Source organism: Hyaloscypha bicolor (assembly GCF_002865645.1).
Source record: "Hyaloscypha bicolor E unplaced genomic scaffold K444scaffold_165, whole genome shotgun sequence".
NCBI classification, from domain to species: Eukaryota; Fungi; Ascomycota; class Leotiomycetes; order Helotiales; family Hyaloscyphaceae; genus Hyaloscypha; species Hyaloscypha bicolor.
In genome coordinates, this window is record NW_020194667.1 from 1,344,145 (window position 1) to 1,355,549 (window position 11,405).

The 11,405-nt window shown below is 39.4% G+C and overlaps 2 protein-coding genes across 2 annotated transcripts; one reads left to right on the plus strand and one right to left on the minus strand.

Annotated features, from left to right (window-relative positions):
• Nucleotides 1–979: 979 nt before the first annotated feature.
• K444DRAFT_542153 (NAD-specific glutamate dehydrogenase) lies at nucleotides 980–4,512 on the minus strand (the record flags this gene model as incomplete). The annotated part of the gene is made up of 5 exons (XM_024875852.1): nucleotides 980–1,034; nucleotides 1,096–1,196; nucleotides 1,247–3,117; nucleotides 3,166–4,116; nucleotides 4,341–4,512. 5 exons carry the CDS (start codon nucleotides 4,510–4,512, stop codon nucleotides 980–982), a joined length of 3,150 nt encoding a protein of 1,049 aa, XP_024729842.1.
• Nucleotides 4,513–6,191: 1,679 nt separating this feature from the next.
• On the plus strand, nucleotides 6,192–7,902 carry K444DRAFT_572479 (uncharacterized protein). The gene is made up of 2 exons (XM_024877357.1): nucleotides 6,192–6,372; nucleotides 6,448–7,902. The coding sequence occupies exons 1-2, from the start codon at nucleotides 6,297–6,299 to the stop codon at nucleotides 7,854–7,856; spliced, it is 1,485 nt and encodes a 494-aa protein (XP_024729843.1). The 5' UTR covers nucleotides 6,192–6,296; the 3' UTR covers nucleotides 7,857–7,902.
• Nucleotides 7,903–11,405: the final 3,503 nt, after the last annotated feature.

The window sequence follows — 11,405 nt, forward strand, 5'->3', positions numbered from 1 at the left end:
TACTAAACTCCTTAACTGTCCAGAATTAGGAAAGGGAGTACGTGGGCAGGGATTTGATCGCTTATAATCGATACCTTACCTTACGATTATGGCATCGATTGTAATCGATTACTTAAAACGCCAATCGTTGCCAAGCCTGGTAATCTTTGTATTACAAGAAACCTACAAACAGGCTTGGCAAAAATTCCTTAATTTCCGGTATCGATGGGTATCGATGCCAGAATCGATTCCCCGAACCCAATTCCCCCCTTTGATTGTAATTAACTTTAGAACCACTTTTCTTATAAGAAAACTTTTAGTAGCGCAAATACTCTACTTAATTTAGGCTTTCTATTTAGCTACTTATCTTATATTTTAGACTAAAACTCATCTCAATGCGGCTATTTTAAGTAAAAATGAGCTTTTGAGCTTTCGAGATTTTCGTGAGGCTCGCTTATATATTTAGCGTCTTGATAAGAAATACAAATACGGGGCTTAATTCTCCGAATACGAGGGCTATTTTAAATTTAAGATATTATTGACTTTTATTAATAATAGTAAGTATTTCTTTTAATAGAAAGACTAGAAATTAAAGGAATTATATAATAATATATTATTATATAATTTAAATAATAAAAGAAAGAGTTAATTTTTGGGGTAAGAATCGATTCTGGTATCGATACTATCGATTCCTTGCGATACCTGAAAAATACCTCTACTATCAATACCGGTATCGATGCCTCAGGAATTTTTGCCAAGCCCTACAAATAGACCAAACCTAACTTAAGTTTGTTTTACCTTGGACATCACCCGAGGTTCTCGGCCTCATTATAGTATCATCAAATTATTGAGATAGGGGAATAACAAAGCGTTGTATTGCATAAAATAGCATGGCAAGATCGAGCAAAGCCCCCAGAATTTTGTAGCTCATAAGTTCCACCCAAATTCTGTAGCGATATGAACGTAAACCAACGAAGGAAAAGAGATGTCCGCTCGCAGCTCATGTACCAAGCGACTTTTGTTTGGTAGCAGTTGATTCCATTCTTTTCGACATGCTATGATTTATTAACACCAAGCATGTTAAAAAATAACCAGAGAAACGAATGAGAGACTTACAAGTCGAAGAACGCGTATTGACTTGGACTACATCCGAACTCGTACACAAATCTGGAGGCAAGGTAGCTGCCGAAGATAGCTCTGAGGTAGTTTTCCGGAACCTGTAGAGTGTATTAAGAAACCGATCTTGTCAGCGAAACAAAAGACATACCCTCTCAGAAATCAGATCGAGCCCAATCTTCTTTAACAGCAACTTTGGCAACGCATCCGAAAGCACTGACCGCCTAAACTGCTGGTTGTGCCACAGCTGCGACTTCTGAAGCTCCTCATTTAGTTTCGTGATCGCCGCACTCAACATATCGCTTATTGTAGACCTCGGAATACCCGTATATTCATGTTCGCGCCAAATTGCTTCGAATTCTAGTGTGGCATTTTGCTTGATCACGTCCTGGACATATTTAACGTATGCCTTGTAGAACTCTGGTACATTGCCGTCATGGCCGACGCACATGTTCTCAACAAAGCCTTGATCATCGAAGGACAATGACGCAAGGACTTCAAGGGAGGAAGAAGTCACGCCGCCTTTGTTTGTAGAAGCGTCTTTGAAGAGGATACAGCCTGATTTCTCGAGACAAAGTTTTGCGTCTTGCGTAATGAAGAGATTAGCGCCTTCAACAATATAGGGTATAGTGCTTTTGCCGTCTTTGATGAGCTGGTTGACACTTATAAGGTCAACTGACTCAGGTCGGCCACCACAAGGCACGAAAGAGTCTACCAAACCGGTATTCCGAAGATGAAAGGTGTTGCGGAAGGTCATGCCATTATGAACGAGCTCGCCGTTTGGAAGCTTAACGTTAATCTCGTCGATAAGAACACGATAGCCGCCTGTAGAGAGCTTCGAAGTATCAAATTCTGAGATCGTAACACGTTTTTTGGCGAGACGAATAAGTTCTTCGTAGTTGATGCCATTTGGGTCGACAAGAACGCCAGATCCATCAATAATAGATATGTACTTCTCTTTGCTTAGAAGAATCTCATTTGAACCAAGATCTCCATCAGGTCCACCAGTTTGCATCTTCCTCACCTTCGATGGGTCCAAATTAAGTTTCCGATAGATGCCCGTTACATACTCCCGAATGGATAACGTTGTCATACCGTAAGTGTCATGGGGAATGCCACCAAGTTTAGGGCTCTTCCCAGTAAAGAACGACTTCCACCACGCGGCTCCTCGCTTGTAGGCATGCTCAGTTGCCCAATCCACAAGATCAGCAGTGTTCTCATCCGGGCCCATAAAGAGCATCTCTGGCTTGCCGTAAAGATCAACAATAGGATCTTTAATACCTGGGCTTGTAGGGGGAATTAGAAGGTCCATAATACTATCGATATACTTTTCGAAAGCCAACCTGCCCTTGTCCTGATGTTGAGCGTCGAGGAGAATGACACCTTTCGAGCCCCCTTCTGGGATATCTTTGTTTTTGAATTGCTGGGTATGGGCAAGACCATAGCTCTCATCGAACATAGAGCGTGCGTTTATTGAATATGCCTCGCGATTTCGAGATTTGATGATCCTAATACCACCTCGCGCAATATCTCGAAAACGAAGATGAAAGCCCCGAGATTCAGAGGTAATTACCAAGAACATCCCATATAACGGCTCGGGGTATTCGATTACCGGAAGAAATGTTGGGTCTAGACGGAAGCTCAAAGCTACCTTCGTTGGGGTGTAGAAATTCGTCTTCAGAACGGCAGAATTGAATAATCGAAATGCTCCCCAAATCATCGCATCGTGCTCGTTGCTAACGACCCTTAACACCTGCTCCTTGAGTTGGGCATCTGGAAGCACTTCGGCTAATGGTGAAGAGCCGACGTAGTTATCTTCGTGCTCGGAAATTGGTGGGACATGAATGTCTGCGAAATTCGAGTAAAATGATCGAACAAGTTCAGGGTATTGACTAATAATGTCACGAATGTACTCCGCTGTGAATGTTTCGGTGCGTAGGCGGCGTTTAATGTTTGATAGAATCTCAGCATGCAGGCTAATCTTCGCATCTAATGCAGAGACCAGTGAAGCATACTCGGTCCCTGTAAAGTCTTAGTAATAGTTACTTGTTTTAGCTAGTTGGGCAATACCTAGCCTATTGAGGAAATGCTGAACGAATACCCAGACGCAATGTCCATAGATAGTCTCCTGTAGACTCAGGCGGCCGCTTGCAAACAGGAATTGGAATTGGTTCTGGGGAATGCAATAGAGCAGAGAGATCTCCTTGGCAATCTGGTGAATCGACTGCTCAATTGGAGGGAATTTGGTGTTGAGTGTTTGACTAGAGATAGGCTTTAGGTATATCGATATGATCGTGATCCCGTTGGAGAATTGCTCGACATATTTTCTTGAACTTGTAAGTCCATAATAATGATAAAGATCACTGAGTGCACCAAATATACCCAAGGCAGTACGTTGACGGAATGCTACCACAACTCTCTTCTCGTGTGAGCCCCCAATGTCAAAGACCTCAATGACGGGCCCTGTTCTGGTAACTGCCAATTCAAGGATTTCCTGATAGATTTGTATTGTATTCCTAGTGGCTTTTGCGAGAAACATCCTGTCGCCAATTACCTGCAGTCTGGTCTCGTGAGGACTAGGATTCGGTTCGACAAATTGGCATTGATATACGAAATTGCAACGCATAGTTGATTTGGAATTCGGAGTGCCAGTCAGGTTGCTAAGGGATCTGTATGTCTCAACGCGGAAGCGTTTATTGGCATCCGGACCATCAAGATACTTCGCCTCGAGTCTCTGCTCGTATCTTGGGCCCTCACTGTAGCTCACTCCTGGTTCGCTAGTGTCGATATATATGGCATGATCAGCGGCCTCCATATCAAGTTTGATCTCTCCGCATTTGTCTTCTCGTGCGACCGCTGCCACCTTAGCCGCATAGAGGGATATTATGTGGCTTGAGATTGCCTTTGTGGACTCTAGCTGGAAATACACGTCGTCGATACCAAGTTCGGTGTAGAACCACTCAATTTGACTGTCGACTCTGTCGTCAGGGATCCATTTTTCTTTCATGATCATTTGTTTGACTACGTAATGTCAGTGATTGACGCTAGCAGAGTCTTAACCTAGAGGCTAGAGCATTCGCCAGCGATTGGAGTTTAGCTATGTGATTGTTCCTCGAGCAAGGCTTTGCGAAACTTCGCTCTGTAACTAAGATCCAAACCACTGACAGAGGAATACCGAAACGGCATCGAGTATAAAAACTCGACGTAGGAGCTGAATTTCTATCTAATAATTCAGGGGTACTGACCTTCTGCCATTTGCGCCTTCTTTCCCTCGAAATTTGGTGCAATATATCCGATTGTCGAAGACCGCCAGATCCTGTGTCCATTATGCTCCCTCTGGCCATTGTGGCCATTGTGGTTATTATGACTGGGTACACTGAGGTGTGGGAGTTGTGTGGGCTTTGTGCCCAGTGTCATGGTGTCCTGGTCCCCAAACCTATTGCGGAGTCTGGCATCATCCATGTAGGCAAAGATTTCGTCGAAGGAATCGACGTAAGCTCAGAAGACTGTAAGTATTGTGGCGGTCTGGACTGGAACAATCATCATGACAATAGAAGTCTCGTGAGTTCATGAGGAAGGCATGAGCCTTTAAGCATATGGGTCAACATACAGTCATAAAGTTCTCCAGAAAAGGCCAGGGAAATATTCACTCTAAGACAAAACACAATAGTAAATACGGCGACATTTCCGCCGGGCGAAACTGGAAGTCCCCTATTCCGTGCGTTGTACTCAATGCCCCCGGGTTAGGTCGTGTCAGTCGGTTGACAGGGATTGGCCTGTTACTTGCTTTTTCACCGGAAGTCTCCTATTCCTTGCGTTGTACCGAATCTCCCCGGCTTAGGACGTGTCAGTTCGTTTACAGGGATTGGCATGTCACCTCCTTTTTCCTCCGATCACGGCATCCGCAACGAGCCTGCTGACAAAGTCCGTGTGTTTAAAGGTGTTTTGCTAACAAAGGAACACCTAAGTAAAGAAACAAGGCGACTACTGACAATTTCTGTCTTCCGCAGCCTGAAAACATCAATAAACCAAGGACTCTCTCCCCAGGATTATAACGCTTCATTTTGATGTATCTCAACCGTAGCTTAAAAGCTCTGTGAATCCGCTTATTTATTGTGGTTAGCCTTTAGTCAGAATGCTGTCATTTATACCTACGATTTAGCTTTGATCCTTGCAGTGCAACCGACAGGTCGGCACGGGTACGCAATTTCGACACTGATACGCCATTTTTCGATTTCGTAACGATACACGCTTTTTTAATACTTCTGCAGAAGCTAACTTGCTCGGAGTCCTCTATTTGCCTAAGAGCGCTTTCCAGATAATTTTTTTAACTACGTCATTTTATTATCATAAATGTAAAGTAGCTTCTTTAGATTAGTATAGCGTTGTGGAAATGGGGCATCGGTGTCTACCTAATCGGAGGAGGGGAGTTAACCTCTTTGGGTTGCGATTAGAGAGGATCTCACCAGAAGCAGTAGGCATGATTCAGTATTGGCGTGATGTGGAAATCACGCAAAACAAGTGAGCAGGAAATAAGTGGTCGATTTCGGGTAGTCCTGATAGATTATAATTACTATTAGCACTGTCCAGAGTCAAAATATTGCAGTCACTACGTCGTCAGTCCTTTAGGCAGTAGAGTTAATGCATATAGCGTCATCAAATTGTTATTAGCTGAATGATGTTGAACACTAGTATACAGGGATCGGCCATGTGGCATGACAAACTCGCCTCGGCGTTAGCACGGGTGTAATCCGGCACATAGAAGCATTCGGATACATAAAAGTCTTTTTTTCGGCCCTATTGATTTACTGGATTCAGGCTCAAATATAGCGTTTTCGCCTCTCTAACGCAAAATTCTAAAATAATTTATGCTTACTAGTACGGTACATTACGTTATATTAACTAGCTAGCTGTGTTTCAGAGAATGGGTAGTCAGTTGAATGGCAATTAACAGACAAATGCATCTCATTCCCCGCTCCCCACATTGCATATTCTTGACTAAGACCCCTACGACCTGGGACTAATACCCCATTAAAGCCTACAATACCCATCACGAAACCCCTCGTTGATGCTTCACGGTTTCATGTGCCTACGAAGAATCTCGCCACTGGATGCAGATCGCAGTTAGTGAGACCTGGAGCAAACCCTTCAACGATCCAAGGATTCTGAGCAAGTGTTCTACCTGAGAATTATCTACGAACATGGAAACAATGGTGGAGAAGCCGATAAATGATTCAGGACAAGTCCTGCTGGAGAATCTGCCCATGGAGTTACTGGGTAAGTGATACTATTCTGTCTCCGTCCGGGGAAGTTAGCGAAAGTCTGTCGTGACATTTTCTGATCAGTCTATAGGCAACATAATCGATCAACTAGTTACTGACATACTGCCAATTGGATTTCAGTCACGGAATATTGACCTTATGTCGCTCCTCTTAACGTCACGTGTCCTGCATTCAGCGACGCTGGCAACCCTCTATAGCCAGGTCACCATCTCCCACTCCAAGGCGTTTCACAAATTCATAACCCATGTTGCTGCACACCCAGCTTTGGGTACTATGGTTCGACGACTCGATTTCTCGCATTTCAACCCTATTGGGTTGGGTATGACAGGAAGAGAGCGAGCTGAGACTCAAAACCTGACAGTGCAGACTCTGCTACAATGTGTCAAGTTGCTCCCCAACCTTCAGGAATTTCTGGCCCAAGAGCACATAGATGATGACCTCAGTTCAGATGTCATCTGGACACTATTCCAGATGCCTCGGGTGCAAGCACTCGACTTTTGCACCTGCTCATCCACGCTATTCCGGGATGCTATTATGAACGTATTTGGAAATACTTGCTCCTTCCAACTACCGCAAGTCCTGCCCATCACGCGTCTAAGCTTCCACAGCTGCACAATCTTACCCTCCGCGATCTTTGAATCGCTGCTACCTCGTTTACCAAATTTGACGCATTTAGATGTTACGCACACCCGTATCACAGACGAAGTGCTCGCCACAATTCCACGAACAGCTAGGCTTACGCACCTTAACCTTAGCAAATGCTGTTCCCTCTCCGGTGACAAGGTCGTGAAGTTCCTAGGCACCCATCCAGCTGTTAAGGATACCATAGTTTATTTAAACCTCCTTATGGATGCCAAGAGCCACAAAATACTCAACGCTATGGACGTTACTAAGCTCTTACCTACTCTACCAAGTACTCTAAGGTCTCTAAACCTCAAAGGCAGCGAGATGTCTCAAAACCACATACCGCTGCTCCTGCCCTTAACGAAACACCTTGAAGAACTCGGCATTGGTAGAAACCTTCTATACGAAGATATCTCACCTATTTTTGGTCCCTTTTCAAATGAGGCAATGGATAACGCATCTTGGATTCCTCATACACTGCACTATCTGGACATCTCAGATCTTGAACCCGATCAACTAGATCTTGGGCTTCTCTTCCGATCAAAGACCAGCATTCTGGAGCGAGGGACAATGCCGTTGGAAGTTATTGAGGTGGGAGAGAAGGCTTTCAAAAAATTGAAGGATAGAGAGCATATTTGTAAGCCGTTTGGATGGGTTGTGAAGGAAGCGGGGAGGAGGGGTATGCTGGCTAGGGATATAGTAAAGACTAACACCAAACTGGCTGGTGAGGAAATTCAGATCAATGACGGATGCAGGAGCTGGAAAATGGGAGCGACATACTGGGGAATGAGGAAGGTGCCAGTCGCGCGCGCTGAAGTATGTGGCATGTATGAATTGTGTATGTTCAAACAATAAGCAAGCATAACACAGGAGGAGCACAATACAGACGCTAATCAGCTGGTCTTTCTATAACAGTCGCTTACAGGTGGGAAAGTTCAATATGAATTCGCGGTGGAATGCCATAAATGGGGTTACCCATTAGTATTGCCAGTAATATGCCTCTAATAATTAGTAAAAGAGTTAGCCCTGGGAAAGCTTAAATTCTAGTGGCACCAGTGTTTTAATTGAATAGATTAGATTAGATTAATAGCCATTAATCTAATTTATTTACAAAAAAAACTCATTAATTATATTCTATTCACGTATTAATTAGACTAATTATAATTAATCTTACTAATCTAATTAATGCGCACGTGACCCTGATATATAATAAAACTAGCCAGATCGGGTAAAGCTCTTGCTTGCTTTTATTCTAATACTATCTTACTACTTAATTAAATAAAAGTATTATTTAATAAGTAAGCTAAAAATTAAAAGCAAATCAAGATTTTAAAAAAAGTAACTAGTTTATTATTATAAAAAATTAGTATTTAGCTATTATTATATAAATCTTACTTTAATTTAATTAAAGCTATTTAATAATTATTAAGTAAAAATTAATTTATTATAGTAATATTATTAATTAATTAATTAAATTAATTATAAGTAAAATAATTTTTTATGAGATTTCTTAAAGTATAATATCTTATTTATTATATAATTATTATTTTTTAATAAAAAACTATTATAAAATAATTACTTTTATTTTAAAAGAAAAAGAAAAATTAGATTATAATATTTTATAATTATAAAAAGTAATTATTAAAGAAAGTAAGCTTTAAGATTTAAAATTATTAGAAGTTATTTTAAAACTTTTATAATTATAATAATTATTAAGTTTTTATATTTTGCGAAATACTTTTAAATTATATAAATATTAATAAATAAAAATAAGAAAAAATATAATATATAATAAAAAGTCAAGTAAATATATATTAAATTACTTAAGGTTCTTTTTATAAAAAGAAAAAAGGCTTAAAAAAGAGAACTAAGAAATTACGTGAAATTACGTGATTTATTAAATAATAGCCTAATTTCTATTATATTGGATTTAAATATTAAATATTAATTACTAGTAATTAAAAGACATATGTTTATATAAAATAAAGTTCTTAAATTATAAAGTATTTTTTAATATATAGCTTATTAAAAGCCTTATTTTAATATAAAATAAAAACTTATATAAAGTATATTAGAATATAAAACGTGATTTAATAATAAATAAAAAGAATAAGAATATATATATAATAAAGTATAAATAATATATGATTTATAAAAAGATTAATTAATTAATATAAAAAAAAGTTTCTTATTTAGAATTATAAAAAGAATTAGCTTTTTTTTTTATATAATTTCCTCAAGTTATATATTAAAATCTTAAAATCATTAAAATAACGCGATTTTTATAAAATATAGCTTATTATATTATAATAACTGAAAATATTATAATTTAATAAGATTATATTTCTAGTAAGAATTAAAATAATAAAAGAGAAAATAATAATAAAAGAGAAAATAATAATAAAAGAAAGAAAAATAAAAAAAATAAAAGAAAGATATTACTTTACTTATATTTAATATTAATTTTATTACTACTATATAATACTAATTAATATATAAAAAGCAATTAGATATAGCTTTAAAAGTTTCTTAAAAATTCATTTTATAATTCTAATATTATAATAGAAATTTTACTTTTATTAGTTACGTGATTCTATTATATAACCTCCGGATATCTATATAGTTCGCAGTTCGCTTATATTATTCCTCTTTCCTTCTTAGAAATTAATTAACCTTTACTTTCTAATTTCGCGTCTCACTTGTATGCCATAATTCCATACTATAAAAGCTCATTTAATCTCTATATATTAGTACTTATTTTATATTTCCATTATAATATAAATGAAGCCTTTATTTAAAAGAATAACCTCTCTCAAGTTCTTATATATATCTAGCTAACTCGATTCTTTTATAGCCATTATTTACTTACTTTATTCCTTTACTAAACCTTTATATATAAAACATAATAATTTAGCTTACGACTATAAGTCTACTCGTAATTGCTATTCTTAATATTATATAGAGTATGGGATTATATTAATGCCTCTACTGTCCACGAGTCCTAATATGAACTCAACTGAGAAGTGCTGGTGGATGACCCAGCAGGCCCTGCCCAGACGAAGTCACTAGCCTCCTGCCGAGGCACAGAGAGCAGCAATGGTACTTGAGGAATGGGATAGTATACCACAAGATTAGGTAAACGAGCTAGTTTTAAAGCAGGAAGGTTGAGTGCATCGATTAATAGAGCGTTATAGCTGGTCCACTCCTAATTAAGGAAAATGTAGTTATTGTGAAGTATTTTTTAGTGTGGTCTATCGCTAAAAACATTGGCCTCGGTCCGCAGACTCGTTAGCGCCTGCTCCTGCATAAATCCCAGCCTACCCCTCACGCAAATAGTCGCTGCTCTCCTCCTGGTACTGTGTAAGAATTGGCCGAAAATTTTGCCTAGGGTGGTAGACTATTTCCAACCCTGAAAAATTCGCCGATGATCTCGATGCGGTCAAGTGCCATATTTACAGTCCTTGTGAATCTTGAGAAACTCTGTGATTATTTCGGAGGCAAGGCAAGTACCAAACAACGGACCGACGGCAACCACGGATATATGAGACCCAAGAACGTTTGATTTCTCTATCATGACATGCTAAAGGAGTTCCTTAGTCCTCGCGAAGTCTTTATAGGTGCGAAGCCTGTTGCCGGAAGTTATGCAGTAATAGGGAGGTAAATGGGGGAAGAGCAACACCCGTATACTGTTATTTCTTGCATTAGTAAATGTGATTGATTATATTAGTATCTAGACAGGAGAGTATCCCGGGAACGGTTAAGGAGATATGCAGTTCTAACTTTAATTTGTTTCAGGATTTGTTACCATTATTCGCTCGGGTTAATTACTCGGTTCAACGGAGGGCCGACTCGTTCCATTTAAGTTTCGAATGCTAGCCTTCAATGTCATGACACTAATGGTGCAAGAACTCCCAAACTCTAAATAAATGGAAGAATGCCAAAAACATACTATGAATTAAGGGCCGTTATGAGAAACACCGGATGAACAGAAATCGGCACGTAGAAACAGCAGCAGGTGCGTGGATACTGAAGTTAAGATCGTTCCATTACTGAGACGCATTAGTTATTTTGCCACTTGCAACGCCGCTAGAATCCGAGCATGTGCACAGTCTAGGTTTGTAAGTAGGCGGATATATATATACCTTCAAGATTGTCCTCTTATTTATTACGATTCTCCATAGTCCTACACACTTATCACAACTTCTTACTACAGCTCCCCTTTCTTACTACAACTCCCATTTCTTGCTACGACACCCCTTATACATTCAAGATGTCGCCAGAATATAGCACTCAACCAGCCACTAATGGAAAGCCCCTCGAGCAAGATTTCATTACCTTTCTAGGTATTTATAGCACCAACCGCTTGCCACACGGCGTCATGAATAGCACTGACATATGGAAGAC

Excerpts from the sequence above, each read along its gene's own strand:
- K444DRAFT_572479 (XM_024877357.1), top strand. The coding sequence starts at position 6,297 with ATGGAAACAATGGTGGAGAAGCCGATAAATGATTCAGGACAAGTCCTG. Across the intron at positions 6,373-6,447 it reads TCTGCCCATGGAGTTACTGG|GCAACATAATCGATCAACTA; the intron begins GTAAGTGATACT and ends ATCAGTCTATAG.